Source organism: Henckelia pumila, chromosome 4 (genome assembly GCF_033568475.1).
Source record: "Henckelia pumila isolate YLH828 chromosome 4, ASM3356847v2, whole genome shotgun sequence".
NCBI lineage: Eukaryota > Viridiplantae > Streptophyta > Magnoliopsida > Lamiales > Gesneriaceae > Henckelia > Henckelia pumila.
Genome location: NC_133123.1, coordinates 155,493,739 through 155,512,586, shown reverse-complemented (window position 1 = coordinate 155,512,586; position 18,848 = coordinate 155,493,739). Strand labels below are relative to the sequence as shown.

The 18,848-nt window shown below is 35.6% G+C and overlaps 2 protein-coding genes across 11 annotated transcripts; one reads left to right on the top strand and one right to left on the bottom strand.

Moving 5' to 3' along the window:
• Positions 1–705: 705 nt before the first annotated feature.
• Positions 706–4,307, bottom strand: LOC140865400 (uncharacterized). 2 transcript variants are annotated; one of them, XR_012144586.1, is made up of 8 exons: positions 4,126–4,307; positions 2,439–3,305; positions 2,272–2,353; positions 2,066–2,132; positions 1,709–1,894; positions 1,504–1,564; positions 1,036–1,354; positions 706–939 (listed from the first exon to the last, which is right to left on the bottom strand). XR_012144586.1 is itself a non-coding variant. In XM_073270038.1 (7 exons), exons 1-7 carry the CDS (start codon positions 4,127–4,129, stop codon positions 1,125–1,127), a joined length of 1,497 nt encoding a protein of 498 aa, XP_073126139.1. In that variant the 5' UTR covers positions 4,130–4,307; the 3' UTR covers positions 706–1,124. The 2 variants fall into 2 exon arrangements, 1 of the variants encoding a protein (XP_073126139.1); XM_073270038.1 differs by having other exon boundaries at positions 706–1,354.
• A 2,589-nt stretch (positions 4,308–6,896) lies between these two features.
• LOC140894780 (uncharacterized) lies at positions 6,897–17,196 on the top strand. Of its 9 annotated transcripts, none has more exons than XM_073303398.1 (8): positions 6,901–7,133; positions 8,041–9,072; positions 10,263–10,448; positions 11,516–12,176; positions 12,284–14,597; positions 14,946–15,205; positions 15,437–16,032; positions 16,752–17,194. In XM_073303398.1, exons 2-6 carry the CDS (start codon positions 8,148–8,150, stop codon positions 14,973–14,975), a joined length of 4,116 nt encoding a protein of 1,371 aa, XP_073159499.1. In that variant the 5' UTR covers positions 6,901–7,133; positions 8,041–8,147; the 3' UTR covers positions 14,976–15,205; positions 15,437–16,032; positions 16,752–17,194. The 9 variants fall into 9 exon arrangements, with proteins under 9 accessions (XP_073159501.1, XP_073159499.1, XP_073159497.1 ...); XM_073303396.1 differs by having other exon boundaries at positions 14,946–15,572; positions 15,923–16,032; positions 16,752–17,193; XM_073303397.1 differs by having other exon boundaries at positions 14,946–15,572; positions 15,877–16,032; positions 16,752–17,193.
• The last annotated feature ends 1,652 nt before the right edge of the window (positions 17,197–18,848 follow it).

The window sequence follows — 18,848 nt, the reverse complement described above, 5'->3', positions numbered from 1 at the left end:
ATATATATATATGCAAAACAACTACATTATTAAAAGCAAAAAAATTAATTTTTTTTTGCTCACGAAAAAAACTATTTCAAATTTTTTGTAAATTCAATTGTATTTTTTATCTTTAATTTAAAATTTTTAGATAAAATAATCTAAAACTCTCATATATTTTTTCTTAAATCTTCAATATTTCATTTATCTATAATTTGAAATTCAGCCATATACTTATTTGTATTTTTAAATATAATGCTAATGTATATACTCTCTTTAGAACCAAATTTTTAGCTGGATAATGTTGATTTATATTTTTAGCATAATTTTCTGCTCTTATGCATAGATATATAGATAGATATACAAAACAACCACATTATTAAAAAAAAAATATTTGTTTGATCAATATAAATAGTAATTTAATTTTTTAAAATTAAATCGGATTTATATATATATTTTAAAATTGTTAGATCAAATATTTTATCATTCATAATATTATTTTTTTAATTTTCAGTATTATCTCTATCTATAATTTTAAATTTAACCATATCTTATTTTTAAATTTAATGATTAATGATAATATCTTTACTATTTTTAGAAATTACTTTTGGGCGGAAAACTATTTTTAGCAGACTTTTTTGTTTTTATATATATATATAGATATTATTTCATTTAATTTGTGGAATTTATATTTATATATATGTTTGCTACAATTTTAACATCACATCCAACAAATACACAAAATAGCCCATCCCTGAGAAAAATGTCATGCAAAATGATACATAGAATACATGCAACTAGCCATGCATAATCCATTCGACCCGACTTAATATCGTTGCAACGTTATATTCTATACTACACCGGGCGTATTTTACATCTTAAACAACCATCAGATCGTGAATATTACATGTGGAGCCTAATATTCCATATGTACTCGTGATCCCAAGGAAAATGAACCCGCTGTGCGACGCATAGAACATTCGCTTCAAAAGGTGCTCTGGATGACACATTCATACAGCAAAATCTACAAAAAACTGAAAAAACGAGGAAGATTACCTCACACCTCTGGCTTCTACGATATCACGCGGTTATCAACTTGTTTCCCTCTTACCGACAAAATGGATCAGGGTAATATATCAGACGAATTAAAGTTGAATTACAGCATCATCTGCAGTTTGATGTGGGGGAGACGAGTTGGCATCCACAGCTTGATGTGGGGGAGACGAACTGGCTTCGATGACTTTAAGATAGTAACCCCATGATAGATTTTTTTCGGTGATGGGTCTCTGGCCAAATGGATTTTGCTTCACATATTCCTGAATGTTTTCTGCAGCAGCTAGCGCATGCAAGTAGGCACGAAGATCACCTTCCGGCCCTACAATTACCAAAGCGAAAGAAGCATCTGCTGATGATTCGATGACCAATACTAGTCTTTAGGCAATTATATAACAAAAAATGTAAGAATTTGGGTGTAATGCAGGAATTTTCTTGAATCAATATGACTAGTGGCAGAAGAGAACCGACCTAATGAATTATCCTGCAGATCTCGGAAGCGATATGTGTATGGGAAGATGGCAGTGTACCGCTGAAGCAATAAACCAAAAAAATAAATTGGCAAGCACACACATGTTCAAGAAGTTGATTTAATCTCATTCAATACACAAAAAACATAAATTAGCAAACCAGACAAGCATTCTGTCACCAGGGAGGGAAAAATCTAATAGCTTACAGGATTGCATAATGCCTTGTAAGGGGAATCATCCAACAAAAGAGTGTTGTATTCGTTAAATAATCCCCGCTCCCAGGGAAGATCTGGCTCAACTTTGTCCCACAACTTCTTTAATTTTTTTAAGAGAAGAGGTTTGTGCCTTCTCTCAACAGTATAATAACCGGTATAGGTGCAATGCGACTGATCCTGTAAAAAGGGAGATTCAGTAAGATAACAGTATTCTTCCATACTCATGCTAGTTAGTGAAGCATCTGCGACAGCCGAACACCGAGATAAATAAAGCTTGCAAATCATTGAAAGCACCTTATAAAGGAGTTAAGAAAGGTCCGCTCTGAAAGAGTACAACAAATGGCTTACCCAACAAAAAAGCAACTTGCTCTTCTCGTTTCCCAAAAGAAAATCAAGTATTGGCTCCATATTTCTTCTGCAGAAGTTCCATGATCCCAGATGCAGACGAGATGATTTCATGTTCACAAAAAGTGCAGATAAATAAAATATGATTATTCACAAAGGCAAATAAATGCAGAGCGACTCAATCATAGTAAGGTGATGCCGAGGAGTACCTGGTTTTTGAAGTCCAGACACCAACATTAAATCTCTCTAAGCAAAACTTCAAAAAATCATCACAATAGGGTCTTTTAAAAACTGAAACAGATTTAGGAAACGAAGTTAGAAGTTTCAGTGAGCAGTAATTTACAGCATCCAATCACAATTAACTTGTCATATTAACCTGCTTTCCTATATATTATTTCATCTGGATCATAATCATAAGGTACATATGATGATATGTCAACGAGCAACCCGTTCACATCAAGAACAAGAAGCTTCTTTCCCATATAGCCAGCAAAAGCTTTATCTGCTGCTACATTGGCATCTTTTTTTACAACTTCAGAAGAAGGACCTTCCATTCCATCAAACTTTGATAAAGAATGATCAGTACTCGAAGCCACAGAATGTTTGTTTTGTTCCAAGTGAAGTACATCACTAGAAGATACTTTTGGCAATTTAATATTGTTTTCTTTGGCACACTCCACATCATGTTCTTGACCTTTTTCTTCTGGTGGTCTATCTGTAAGCACATGTGAATCGCAAAAGTGCTCATTTGTGGCTGATGTATCATTAGATACAGGAGCAGACATATTCTCGTCCAAGTCTTGTTGTGGAACTTGGCTATATGAATCATCAGAAACAACTCTTGAGAATTCAATGCTATTTTCTCTGATGATGGCATTGGAAAACATATCCGAATTACCGCAGTTGCCACTCACATTTCCATTTGACTGGTCAATCTGCACTTTTTCACGACTATCTGAATCCATTAATGTGTTCTCCTCAACATCCATTGAAATCCCGTCACCAGAAACAGTTCCTTTCTCACTCATTCTTTCAGATACGCTAGGTGAAACAGATTCAGATTCCACTGCCTGGTCTGAAGTACTTATTCTCCGAGGCTCACCAGGTGATGTGGAACGAGCCTCGTCCTTGGTAATTTCTGAATCAGATACTTCTGGCGAGTTGGACAGTTCCATGTTTTTTACCCTTTTATTCTTTCTGTAGATTAGAACACTCTCCTCCTCTTCTGGAACTTCACTAATTCCTGCAATGCCGTCATGTATATAAGTAAAAAAGACATTATTGTAACTGTTATTTGTCTGCCCCATCTCAATGGATTAGCACGCAAATTAACAATATATGGATGCATATATGCAGGAGCAATGTTTAGCACAACTGTGACCACGCCCATGTGCTGGTACCATGACTCCTGATAAAATCAAAATTCTTGCTTCCCGAATCCCGATGACTCAATTCCGAGAGAGAATCATATCACATCAACCAACATAGCTATAAGTAACCCAGCAAATTTTAGGAGCTCCCTTATGGAAAGTTTTCCTCAAATGTTTAAAGTTTGTATTTTGGCGACAGAAACATTATCACATTTTCCTTTTCCAATCGATTTTCCCAAAAAAGTCACAAGATATTAATAGTTACACAATCATAAATATGAATCTATGACGCACGGTTAGATATATTAAATTAATTAAAAGATCTACTTACATTTCCTTTCATTTTCATTTTTCTACATCGAGCTATCTAGCCCACCACAAAACCATAACCAATCAAACAAAAATGCTCCAAGAGACTAAAACACCAAAGTCGCAATCTTTAATCTACTTTTCCCACCGAGAGTAAGCTGGCACATTAGATCAACACAAACCAACCACAAATAATAACAAAAGAACATACAAATGAGCAACTTTCGCAGTACCACACAAGATTATGGGCGTTTCTTGACTAAACCACATCAAAAAACAAATGAAAAAGAAGAAAGGAGAAAGCTTGAACAAACATGCATCAGAATGGAGTAATTCAAGTAAATGAAAGCGAGAAAAGCGAGGAACGAGATAGAAATTGAATACCCATGTCGAGAAATTGAGCGATGGAGCTGTGTGAATCCTCAGTTGCCTGAACTGGAAACCAAATCGGTGGCGGCCATTGTAGAGCAGCGGGAGACGACGGACTGTTGAGTGGTTTGGGGGGGAAATGTCAAATAGTATTATACATCGGGGATCTGTCATAAATTTTTTCCATTTGGGTCTGAAACAAATTTCCCATAACTTGGAAGAGTATTTATATCTTTTTTAAATTTTATCCAAAAGTTAGAACCTCGACGTTAGATGAATATACATGTTCGATGCCATCTCAAAAAAATTTATCCAAAAATAAAAAAATCACCGTATCTTTTGAAATTTTATCCAAATTTAGAATTTCAATGTCAGATGAATATACATGTTCGATGCCAGATGAATATTGATTCATCTCTAAAATATTTATCCAAGAATAAAAGAAGTCATCGTATTTAGAAATTATTATAAACTTCTTATTTTATCGTTATATAATTCATTAAAAAAATAGTTACACGTTTTTATATCACTGGTTTGTAACTATTTTTATATCACTGGTTAAATGAGTTGAGTTGGTGTTACCCACAGGGTAGTACCCTGCGGGTGACGTGGCGGTTCATGATTAGTTAAAATCAGTGGACCCTACGTGGAACCCACTAATTTTGATCAATCATGGGGTTACACGTCACCCGTAGGGTAGTGCTCTGCGGGCGACATGTACTAAACCGGTTAAATGATATATCAATAGGGAAAAAAAATACTCCTAGATTTAGAAATTGGATTAGGGCATGATTACGAGTCATGTCTAAAACTGGTCCGTATTACATTTGCCTTGCCCGATGAGTTTAGAATTTAGATTTTTTCACGTAGATTCGGAGACATATTCGTGAATTCGACGAACTCGTCACACCAATATATATATTATATTATAATTATAATAATAATAATTATTATTTATTTATAAATTTATAAATAGAATATATGAGTATCTATTACTATTAATAAAGCAAGAACATGTTATAGTAACTAACTTTTGATATTTCTAAGTGAACTTCAAAAAATAACCCTATTCAATAAATAAATATATTATTTAATAATTTCAATTTATTTTCATATTACTTTTCCACCATTTCATACTTCACGTGTGTCATATTTTAATTGCTCGGAATTTAACTGGTAAAAAATCTTATCATTTTTTATTGTTAAAATCTTATTTTAATCTATGTAAAAGTGAGTACTAAAAGAACAATTAATTCACGACCATTTCTCTAATTATCAGACACAAAAAACACACACACACACAATACAAATTATTTATAGTAACTAGCAACGTTGCACACGCATTTGCGTGCGTAAAATAATAACTACAATGTATATGAATTTAGATGCTTAATAGGTTAAGTTAATTAGAAAAAAAGTAAATGAAATTGACAAAGAGAGTTATTGGGATAGTGAGTAAGAAATATGGAGACAATTAAAAATTAAAAAGAAGTGTATTTTAGGTATATTGAAAAATAGACCATGACACCAAGTTAGTTATTTTAATATGTCTACACTTAATAAGCAATAAAAGATAAAAGATAAAAGATTAATATTTGTTTACATATAGAAAAGTAGAGGTGTAAAAACGGGTTGGCGGGGCAGACCGACCCACAACCCGTCGCAACCCACCATTAGGCGGGACGGGACGGGCCGGCCCACCTTTAAGGCGGGTTGAAAAAATCTCAACTCAACCCACTTATTTTAAGTGGCAGGGCAGGCCAACCCGATGGGCTTACGTGTAATTTGGCGGGTTTTGACGGGCCAATCCGCAACCCACCCCAACCCACCATTAGGCGGGGCGGGGCGGGGCGGGCCAACCCGACGGGTTTAGCCCATTTTGACATCTCTATAAAAAAGAGTAAAAATTATTTTGGTAAATGAACTATTGATAAAATGTCAAATTGGTACATGAACTATTGAAAATAGTTTAATTGATATATGATCAAACTCAGAAGTCAATTTTGCCCTTTAATTAATTTGCTTTAAATTGAATATTGTTATTAAATTGATTAATTAAACTACATACATATTTTTGTCTTTAAATTATTATATTAATTACAACTATAAATATAAATTCATATTTACTAATTACTATACTATAAAAAGAATATTATATATCATTATACGAAAAAATATTCAACCTAAAATTTATAGATTATAAATAAAAGACACACACATATATATAATTTTTAATTTGATTAATATAAAGAATAATATTATAACATAGATAAACAGAAAATTATATATCTTTTATTATATATTATTTTTGAATATATAATTTATCAATTGTTATATATGTGTTTGTATGTGCATATTTATATTAATTAATATAATATTTACATTATTTCGTACAATGTGTACGATCTTTTTTTTATAATATAAAATTTAAATAAATATAAATTTATGTTTATAATTGTATTAATAAAATATTTTTTAAAAATAAATTGTGTATCTATTTTAATTTAACAAAAAATATTAGACTTTAAAATAATGTAGGTGAAGAGTAAAATTGACTTTTTAAGTTGATTATGTAACAATTAAACATTTTCAATAGTTCATATACCAATTTGACATTTTACCAATATTTCATGTATCAAAATAAATTTTTAATCTATATAAAATAAAGATCTTATTGGGAAAAAAAATATGTTTTTATTAAAAATAGAAAAAAAATTTATTGCAAGTTTTAAAACATTTTTTTATTGCAAAAAAAAAAAAAAGATTTTAAGGGAGAAAAATATAAAGGACAGAGAGGGAGGAAGCGGAACCGAAACCCTTGCGCTGAATCAGAATGACTGATGCAGACAAGCATCGCACTTCGCAGCACTGATAATTCCCAATTGGTATAATTTATACATATATATTCTAGGGTTTCCCTTCAATCGAGATTCTGGGACCGTATAACCGGCCAATTGGATTTCGATTTTTTGTTCTGCGGTAATCTATTATTGCCAGCATTCCGAGACTCTCGCTTTAATTCAGTGAGCTTTCACGACTTTTGTGCTTTTGCTTATTTGTGGACGAAGTTGGAATTTTTTTTTTCTGTTTGTTAAGTCGGGTCTATTGATTGTAAGGTTCTATTTGAAATGTTGATTGCATGGGGATTCAGGTTGTGGGAGTGGGGGATTGATAGCCAAGTGATAAGTTTGCTTTTTGTTCCTTTGTTTAAGCAATTTGATTGGTTCCCTTTTCATGTGTGGGAGGATTGAAAATCTTGTTCTGGAAAAGGGATTAAAGTTTGAAAACAAGTTGTTTTAATGTGTTTGGTTTGGGCTGTTACAGCCTTTTCAAATGTTTCAAAGACCTGATATGATAGATTTTTGGCAAATTGCTGTTACAGCCTTTTCAAATGTTTCAAAGACCTGATATGATAGTTTTTTGGCAAATTATGAATGAGAGCCTCCTATAATTTTTTTTTTATTAAAAAAGAATTGGAAAAGCTATTTATTTCAACTACCTTTTTTTTTCATAGGGTGAGATGTTGAAAGAGCTAGCTAAACTAAACAAACCTTTTTGGGACCGAGTTATTCCTCATTGGTTTTTTCATTCTAAGTAAAATTTAAATTTTGAGACATTTTCTTTTCCATGTCTATTAGTGTACTTTAATATCTGTCGCAAAATCAAGGCCATGAATTGTTTCCACTCCAGGATTTATACCTGGATACTGTTTTGTTGTTAATTAGGTTCAATTTTGGTGATGACTGCTTTGTACATTCTATGATTTTGTGACAAAATTAAGAATTTGATTTGCTGATTGAACTAAGGCTTCTTGGAGGAATAACTTGTGGGATTTGAAGGCTTATTTGTGTTACATTTCTTAACATAATATGTGTGGACGAATTTGCAAATCTTAACCAACTTGTGATATTCATTCTGTTTTTGTTCCAGGGAGTTTCTTCAAAAACATAGGTGAACAGTGGGCAAGCTGTCGCTGATATTTAGAGTCCTATAAGCTCTGGTTTGTTGGGGTTATGGTCTTTGTCTGACTTCTTCAGATGCAGAGTCAAGACAATTTTAACAGTCAGGTTGGGCAGGGTACTAACGTGCCCCCTTATGCATTTCAGCAACGCCCAGGTAGTGCGTCTGCTACCCCTACTGTACTTCCGCCTCTTACTTTCCATCAGCGTCCACTTGGTTCACAAGCACAAGCTATTAGACCAGCGCATCCGACTTTCCCTCGTGCACCAGGCAGCCTTTCATTCATACACACTCCACCTGGTGCTCCTCGTCAAGGTCCAATTGCATGTGTTCCTTCTCATGCAATGAATTCTGGCCACTCTTATTTCACTCATCAACCACCTCCTTTATTGCAAGGAAGTACTGAAGCCTCTCGTTCCTTTCCAGCTTCTGAACTGCAACATTTCCCATGGAGGCAAAGTGCTCCTCAAATTTCGCCTACTGTACATATTCCTGCACCTGGGTCTTACCTACTTCCTTCCTTACAACGGTCTGCAGGTCCACCCCTTCAACCGCCATCTCATCATGCTTCACGACCCCCTCTGCCGTCTTACGTGTCCACTTCTAGTTCCCTGATGAGCGATCCATTAGTGACTTCGACTCGCCCATTCTCTCAACATTCCTATCCACACACGATAGGTTCGCTGCCACCTCCGCCATTCCCTCAGCCACCACCTCCACCTCCACCTCCAATGCCCCCTTCTCCTCCTGGAGTTCCACCCCTTCCTCCATCTTCACCGCCTAATCTTTCAAAGAATGATGGAATCCGCGAGTTGAAGGAAGACTCGCCATACGACAATGATTCGATATCAAAAGATCACCCTTCTACAGTGAAAACTGCAAAGGATAGAAATGCAAGTAGTGCTAATATTATTTTTTACTCAACTGAAATTGTCTCTGTTCCGGAAGCTACAGATGCCACTTTTGCACATTCTCCTGGTGATTCTGATATGGATATGGAAGGTTAGCATTGAGTTTTCCTGTCAATTAATATGACGCTGAGGTGTTGACATCTGAATTGATTACTCAATGTGGACCTGTTTCTTCTGATGTTCCTTTTACCTTGAATCTATTCCGGAAAAAGTCATTTGGTTGCCAACAGTTTTTCAGTTGTATAATATAAATTATGCCATTGTTAGAAATTGCGCTTTGGTTCTTTCGTACCACTTCTGATTTACTCTGCTAATAATCACACATCTCTGACGAGCTCTGACGAGCTCTGACTTGAATATTATTACTTGCGAATTAGAGGGCGCTATGCCAATGTTTGTTAAATAAGATATATTATTTAGTTTATCTAAGTTTATGTTTGCATTACTGATAGATAACGATTTCCTGATGCCTGTAGTCAATGTATTGGTATTATGTCCTGCGTGAGACAAATTGGGGTTGCTCTTATCAAACTCATTTTGAATATCCATTATCAACCTTGTTGATTATATAGCATTCTTTTCCGTTATTTGTCATGTTAAATTTTTTTGGTGGTTAGAATGTCTTTATTTGGCATTCCAATTGCTAATTGCTGAGATAATTATGATTTTTTTTTATGTTTATCCATTTTTTGGTTTAAGTTGCATTTCAAGTTTAAGATTTTTCAAGACTACTGTGAATTATTGCATTTGGATATGAGAGTTGCCTTGTTCTGGCAAGAATACCCTAGCCAGGCCGTGTCAGCATTGTTATATGATTTCCTCTCTTTCCCTCGGAGGAAGTAGGATAACTAAAATGCCCACATGTGAAACAGAGTTGCTGAGAAGAGAACTTCCGCCAGTGATGATTCGTTTTGTATTTTGTATCAAAATTTGTTTTCGTATATTTTGGAAATTACAGCAGTACAAAGAAACACTTTTCAAATGGGAGAAAGGATTTGAATGTCACTAGTGAACTTGGGGGTTGAGGAAACAGTTATATATTGGTTTCAAGATGACTTATTCAGTGTGTTTTCGTGATGCTTAAGTTATTTAAACTAATTTCATTGTGCCTTTTTTCCCTAAAACAATTATAATTATTTAACTAAGCATGCATAATTTTTACTGAAGCTGCGGTGGTATCATTAGTGATTATTTAATGTGAGCGAATATCGATGTGATGTAAGTTAACAATGGTGTGCTGGCTATGGCTTCTAATTTTCTGTTTTTTTAATGGGCTTCTAGATGATATAACTCAGCCTGATGTGGAGAAGAGTTGCATATCCAGAAATCCGAATGAGGAGCGCCTTTCATTTCCGCAAGATGATGTCCGCATTGAGCATGTGCAAGTTTCACAGCATCCTGGAGGCCACAGACCGTCTGAAGTTGCTCTAGACGGTAGTTTACTTTATACCGGATCCTCATTAATAGGTATCAAAATGGTTCTTCTGTTTCCTTCATTCTCATCTGAGGTAGAATGTACCCCCATTCCATGAAAATTACCCTGACCGGATTCTTATTTTTTGTCTGTTTCTCAAGACTCAGTCATATTAACTTTCATAAACATTGATGCTTATCTAATTGATATCCTTTTCCTTCTTGGCTGTTCTCCTCGTCTTTTATACGACCTTTATTTTAAAGACCTTTTTTGCTTGCTTTTGTATTTGAAAAGTTGCTAACTGTATGATGGCTTAAACAATGTCCCACTGAGATTTTTCTATCATAACATTACTAATGTTTCCGATGAAACTTCTTTTTGTTCAATTTCAATCTTTTTATTTCTTCCAAATTCATTCACTAATTGGCTTGATTTTCGGCAAAAGCATTTGTAACTTTGATGCTTTGAACTTAACAAGATGTTTCGACATTGTTTGGTGTTTTGGTAGGAGGTGATACTCAAGATTTTAGGAGGAAAGAGCCTTGTTTTTGGACGAGGTGCACATGTACATATCAATTTAGGTTGAACCCTCATTAGCCGTGACCATTAAATTATGTTTTCTTGTGTTTCCAAGCATATTCCGTTCCATGTATTCGTAAAAAATCTGATGATGACGGTGAAACTACTGAAAAAGTAATTCCTTGCATGTAGTATCACGATTTCTGGGAAATATAAAATGTTGATCATTGACTCATTTTCGTTCTGCCTAGAGATGATGTATGACCGGCAGGAACTAATGATCAGTCGCTAGGAACCTATGGGTGTAGGTAAATATATTGTGAGTTGCTGACCAAAAATGTTATTTAAAGCTAGAAACACTTCAATCTTTGAACCTGGCAAAGCATGATTGTGGCAGTTTGTCCTTCTAAATATTTAGTTAGCATGTATAGGATCCCTTTTTTGTTACCCACATTGTGTAAATAGTTTGTTTATTTATTATTTTCTCCCCCAAAGAAACAGAGTGTTGATTGGTAATTTCTATTTTCCGCGAAGATCATTGAGGCTGATGTTAGAAGTTACCAAGTTTCGATACTTGTCACTCATGAGTTTGTGTCTGCAGGCCCTAAAATCCCACCATCTGGCAATCAGCCTGTCACTGGGGATGCAATTTCAGAATTTAATGATTCAGTCCCAACAGCAACTGGAGTAAATGATTTGGAAGTCAATGCCCAGTTATTCTCTGCCCAACATGCAAATTTCAGCCAACTTAATCCTCCAGTAGCTTCTGCAGATACTATTGGTGGGAAACTCTCCGATCAGCTTATGGAAGCTGAAAGTCCTTTTAAACTGCTGCAGGGATATGTTACTGATGATGGTTCTGAAAATGATGTAAAAAGTCCTCGTGTTGATATTAGGCATTCAAACAAACATCCGCCTTCAAAATCTATGGTTGTATCTTTTGCACCTGGGAAAACCGAGGAATTTTCTGATAGAAACCTAAAAAATCAAGAATCTACCAGGGTTGGAACTGATCTTGAAGATGCCAATATTCAGAAGCCAAATGTGAGAAGCAATGATGCTAAATCGAATATAGATGAGTTTGGAAGATTGGTCAGAGAAGGTGTTAGTGACAGCGACACCAGCGATTCTCCACGATATACTCGGAGACATGGAAGGAGAGGCAGAAGACAGAGTAGAAGTCAAAGCAGAAGTCGCTCTCCACGTGATAGGAGGAGGAGAAGTCCATTTAGGAGAAAAGAGAGGCGCCGCCGCTCCCGCAGGTTGAGTCAGATTTCGGTTGATGTTTTTCTGTATAATTTCATACAATTGACTTAACTTTTGTTTGGAGATGAGTACTTCTAATTCTTGCTGATTTTCCTTTTTCCAGTTTGTCTCCTAAGAGAAGACGAAGTAGGAGTAAATCTCCTGCTCTAAGGCGTGGCAACGAGGTTGATGGTGATAAACTGAGACGTGGAAAGGTCCAATTTCCTGAATGCTTTGACTTTATTCGCGGTAAATGCTATCGTGGAGCCACTTGTCGGTATTCACACCATGAGTCCGACAAGAGTGAGAAGTTGAGGAATAATAGGGGCAGGCAACAGTATCATGATACACCACCTACTCTAGGAAATTACAACTTGCATGCGGAGAGAATTCCGGAGAAAAATTCAGTCCTCAAGAACAAAGTAGCAAGTGATAAAGAGTTGACACTTCTTGAAGAGACTCATGGGGTGAAGGAAGAGAAAAATAACAAAGAACTGCCAGTTGATTCTGTGGCACACTTCCCTGATAAATTAAATTATGTCCAATCTTCATCCCCTTTAGTTGCTGATGTTGCGGCAAGAAATCTTTCTATTTTTTCTTCTCCTGACATGGCCTTGGGTAACGAAAATTCTCTAATCCTAGAATTTCCTGCACAAAATTTGCTCGTGAACCCTGTAGTTGATCAGAAAAGTAAACAGATGGATGATTCTTTGACTTGTGAATCTTCACCTGTGAAAGCATCAGGAGCCTTGTCAATTCATCTTCCTTCCGATAAACGTGAGCCAGCAGAGGATCCTGTTGGGAATATATGGGTTGGTGGAAGCCCTAAAACAAAACCCCATTCAATTGATGAGGTCCCGCCCCTGTCCAGGAATTTGAATGATTTGTCCCCATTTATTGCTACAAGTCCGTTTCAGCTACCCATTCCGTTGCCCTCAGTCTCCCAGGATACGAGCTCCCACTTCGGTCGAGGAATTCCCCAAAATCATAACATGGTGTCGTCTACGGCACCGTTTCTCTTGAAAAATGATCAGAATTCTCCCTATCAAGCTCCTGTGTCTTACCAGCACTCTCATATGCACGAGCCACCCAACTCTTGGTCAAGCTCATTTGTTTCACCACCTCAGCTACGGCACACTCACTTGACTTTAAATGTAACAAGTGGGGATCGGAGCAGTCTACTGGACCAACATATGCAACAGTCTTCACTGCCTCCTGGCAATGGTTTCTCTTCATATGGATCTATACGGACCAATCCTTCTGAATTACGTACTCAATCTGAAATTGGTCAGTATCAAGCATACCCTTCATCTCAAGAACCTGGTCAAATACCCCATAAAGCAGATCGTAACAGATCAAGCAGTTCGTATGCGAGCAATCTAATGAGTCAGCAGGTTGAACGTCATAGATTGGGAGAAGATTCTGCACATTCAATACCACGCATGAATTTTTTACAATCTGTTTCTGAGTCTCTGCCTAAATCATTTCCAATGCATTCACCACCAAGGGGAACAAATGCTTTTATTGTTGGAAGTTTGCCTTCAAGCAGTAATCCTTCTGGTAGCCTACCATACTTGCAACAGAATTACTATGGCATGAATTCAACATCAAGGGTCGCTCCAGATTCTCTTGAGAGGAATCATCATGGCTTTGTGGGACCTAGAATTTCAAATAATTTCAATCCTTATGCATCCACTTTCGATCATCCACCAAGCTCCCGATTTGCCACAAATGCTTTGATCCTGGAAAACGACACACCATTTAATAGTAAACATGATCCCCCACTTGGTTTGAGCTCTGACCATTTCTACGAGCACAAGATCGGAAGTGTTAACTTGCCAAGTATAGTTTCCTCATCAACTTCTGCTCGTCTAGCTCAGGGGTTTTTGTCTAGGCCAGTCGGCAAGCAATATGATCCCCTATTAGACAGCATAGAGCCAGCTCCAAATTCATTTGGAATAGCTGATCAGCAGAAACATGAAACCACGGGTGATTCTTATGATATTCATAGATTCAAACTGGAAGAAGGTGTAGTTGTGTCTGCCAATTATTCTCCTGAAATTGAAGAATTTGGAGAGACAGCAGATGCAGAGGTGGGTGCTGTTGTTAATGGAAGCCCAGGAAATCCACACGTTTCAGCTGAAATGAATGCAGGAGAAATTGAGATTACTCAAGTTAAGGAATCTGGAAAACATAAGAAGGGAAAGGATTCTAGATCTATGAAGCTTTTTAAGGTATCTATTGCTACTTTTGTGAAGGAGGTTCTAAAACCGTCATGGCGGCAAGGTAACATGAGCAAGGAGGCATTTAAGACCATTGTAAAGAAAACAGTCGATAAGGTATCTAGTGCTATGAAGAGCCACAAAATACCAAAATCTCAGGCAAAAATTAACCACTACATAGATTCATCACGTGGAAAATTGACCAAGCTTATCATGGTACACCTTTATTGGAAACTAAGATTTGATTTTCTGGCCTTGGTTTGTCTATTTGCTGTTAATTCTTTCAGTATTTTTTTTCCACGTTTCACTATATCATAGCGAAGTGTTAATGATAATGTTAACCGTACACTTCGTTTTTGCCTTTTTTGTGTCTACTCAAAGAAGATACTTGTTATGGAGTGTGTTTTCTATGATAGTATCATTTACTGATTTACTGTCAGTGTTGACTCAGAAATTTCACACCAAATGCCCTAATAGTAAAGTTTCCCTTTTTGGTTAATTAGGTTAGATTAGATTTGATCCATTTCATTTTGAAAAGCTCCATTTTTTGGTACTTTGTTGCAGGGGTATGTTGACAAGTATGTCAAGACATAAAAACCTGACTTGTGTTGGATCAACTGGTGAAGACTGGAACTTGATGGCAGTCTTGCACAAGCTCTCACATTTGATTTGTGATCCAGAATGGGGTGGTTCAAAATGAATGTGGTCTTTGACAGTGCCTTCGAAAGGGATATTTCAGATTCTAATGCTAAAATAATCTGAGTCAGATGAATAATAAAATCAAGCATTTTAGGGCGCCATACTTGGACCAGTAATATATCAATGTAAATTTTGTATAAGTTATGAGTTATTTTAACTCGAAAGTCTCGAATGTTATGAATTATTTTCTAGGCTGCTTTTTTCCTTTTTTGGTCACACATGATTTTAATGTCATGTACGGTGTAGATGAATACTTTTGGGTATGCAGCTCTGTACGGAGTTCCATCGCATGATTGTCTTTAATCAAATGTTGCATGGTTTTATTTCCTCATATATTGCCTGATTTCTTTCCTCAGAATGTTCCACTTACAGTCTACAATTGCCAAATATTATTTCTTCCATGCTTCGGGTTTGAAATGTAAAGGTCTGCAAAATTTACATCTAGACATAATTGCACAGCAAAAGACTCGAGACCATTGCCAAGGATCTCAGGTGATACTTTGTCAATAATTTTGATTTAAGGAAATATTATTGGTGTGGAGGATCTGAAGCAAGTATTCCTTTTCTATTCCTCTTTAGAACATAGCAAGTTCTCTAAATATTACAAGGCATTTAGAATTTCATAAACAACAAATTTTATTTCTTGTTTTTAATCATGCTTGCGATTATCTCAACCATAAGTATTCCCTTTCTTGGTTGAGGATCTTTTGCTTGATATTTGTTACCATGATTTCTTTGCTTACCTCCTGGCTTGTGCCAGCGATCTAACAATGAATTTATTGTCAACGTGTTGCAGAAAATATGGGTATGATGCTAGCTAATTGTTAATTTGTCGAATGTAGAATTTGAATAATTGCCTTTTGAGGGGATGAAGACTTCTATCCTTTGGAGGCCATATTAACAAGGATTCTCATGATGTTAATTCAGCACCTGAGTTATTGCTCGATTGGAGGTACATTCATAATTTTTCTTATGTAGAATCAAGCCTTCAACGGCGAAGTATATTGAATCTTTGTGGGTTAAGCTACAGTTTCATTATGACTTGTAAGTGTTCTCATGGTTTCGAATGCTTATTTGCTCAGCTTGTTCACTTGTTTCCATCTTTTCCAAATTTTAATAAACTGAACAACATCGAGATATCTTGGTGTGACATGACTAATCTTCTGTTGATTGATCATATGATAGTGCGCTTGTGTTTCACCTTATGCAATAAATTTGTTGTTTTATGATACGGATATAACAATATTGTTTCCTTACTGATATTTTAGAACAAATTGATGGTTCAAATCTTTAGACATGGTTTAGTTTTGACCACAGCAATGGTGGATGTGTAGATTTAACATGAGCCCAAATAACTGATTCCAAAACTATTCTCTGGTTACCACATTCTGTGTTTTCTTTCCACAACATTTTATATCTCGTGTGTGTTTGAAAGGATGTCTTATTTAGAAAATATGTGTTTGAAAGGATCTTTTATCGTAGAAAGATGTTACAACTTGCAATTCCAAATTGCTACGGAATGCTGTAAGTTGTTACATTGCTGTCGGGTCCCTGATTTTCTAATACATTAGTATATGAATTGCAATCAAAGATAGACTTATTTTTAATATTTGCATGTATTTGGTTGTTCTGGTGTAATGGTGTTGTACTCTTACAAAAATAAGATCACAGGCATCCTTTGTTGGCGGCTACATCCCAGAGCAAGGCCGAGAGTTGCAGAGTATCCAGCTAAAAATTTAAATTGGTCTCAATTGGCTCACAAGTTCTTGAATGTAAGTGGCAAGACGAGTAATTTTATGCTTGGAACCCATCCTAAGAGAAGGATAAACTAGAACACTTGAATGATGTATTGGCCGTGGAATCTCAGGCTTAACTCTGGAATATGGATTATAGGGCGGTTTCTTATACTATTAACCCATGTTTCATCAAGAATATACTTAGCAGTGATTTTGATTACATCCGAGCAAGCACGACGAAGGTCATCGACGGGTTGCTACTCATCATCGGCCGTACAAAGTTTTCTTAGTAATATGCAGGGCTTCGTACGTAGTTGTATTGTAATCATACACAGCTGAGAAATAATGTTTATCAGTTTATGTAATATAATTTGTTATTTCAGCTGTTATATGTATGATTAGTTAACAAGAACACAAATACATAAAAAAATAATTAAAATTTTATATTATTTATGTCAGTGTGGTAAGTTAAAAGCGATTTATGTGTGTAGTGGGCTAAGGGAAAAAAGACAAAATATCAAGTAGTTGTCCACAAATTCACCAGTTTTCAAGTCGACAAATAAACTTCATTGTCCATTTCCAGGCCGTCAAAAACATAAAGATCAGGCTGGTCGTGTTGTTATTGAGTCTGCTGTAGCACCTGAAGATTATTCTGTGCCGGAACACCGTCATGAGGATGGTGGTCAGCTTGTTGCTCTGGAGTTTTGTGCCGCCATCCAAGATTTTCGAAAGATGCATCAGCCGTTGTTTCTCTCTCGTAAATTCGACACAGAACACGTACGACTGTCCCGGTGCATATAAAAACACCAAGTATCAGAGCATGCACCAATAAAAGTTGCAGCAAATTTCATATTCATTACATATATAAACGAGAACGAGAGAGTCTTAATGTATTAGATAATGAGCAAAATTAAGGGACGAGTACAACCACTGACCTCCTCTTGACTCCGTCTCTGTTCTTACATACCCTCGTGTCGTTAGTTCCTTCAGGATCGTGTGTTGAAGGCAGGTTAGGAGTGTACTCGTGCATGATCCAATTAGTCTTGTTGTCATTTGGGGACTTAATTCCCTTGGTAACATACCCAAATATTCTTGAATCCAATACATTCATTGTTGTCGTATATTTTCTTTTCATCCACCGTGGCCTTCTAGCTAGTATCCATCACCGGCTGCTCGGTCCAGTCGACTCCCGTTCCGATCTTTCCACGTATAAAAGTACCATTCCTTGTCACCCAAACTCCGATAACTATATTCACAATATTAGAAGTCCTAGGTGAACTCTACGTGCATGCAACAGGATATCATGAAATCTTGCTATTGGTAATTTCGTAATTAGTTATGCTTTCAAATTTTAAATTTCGCGGCTCTTGATAATTTTTATAAATATCATGAATGAAAAACAGTTGTATGATATGAAAATTTGAAATTATTTATATATATATATATATTTATAATATAGGATATCATTTTTAAATTATGTAGGTGCACATATATATATACCGATTTAAAGAAAGGGATTAAAATTATATATATATATATTAATTAATATAACTGTTTGTAAAACAATTGATCATAATAATTTAAATAATTATTCATGTGAAATAAGGTCCTTCATGGTCAACCTTTTAAATAATTTAAATAATTATTTTGAAACGTTATCATGATCCGAAACATGCATACTATTTATATATATTTTTTGAATAAAAATTAGGAAACTATAATTAGATATTAGCTAGATAAGGCTTTTTGAACATGAAATCGTACTTTCATGCTAAAAACCACAATTAAGCCATACTTTCGGAGTTATTTTTTTAAAAAATTTGAAATCTTTATCTGATTTTGTTGGATTTAATTTATCTCCTAATGGAACTCTACTAGAAAACTGATATATGCACTCTATATATACTTCGAACCCCAATTAAAAAAATAAACAAAGATCAATCAAGTACGCTCAAAATAGAAGTTCTCATATGGAGTCTAATCAATCACTCAAAATCGAAGTTTTCATGGACCATCCAGAACAACGAGCTTC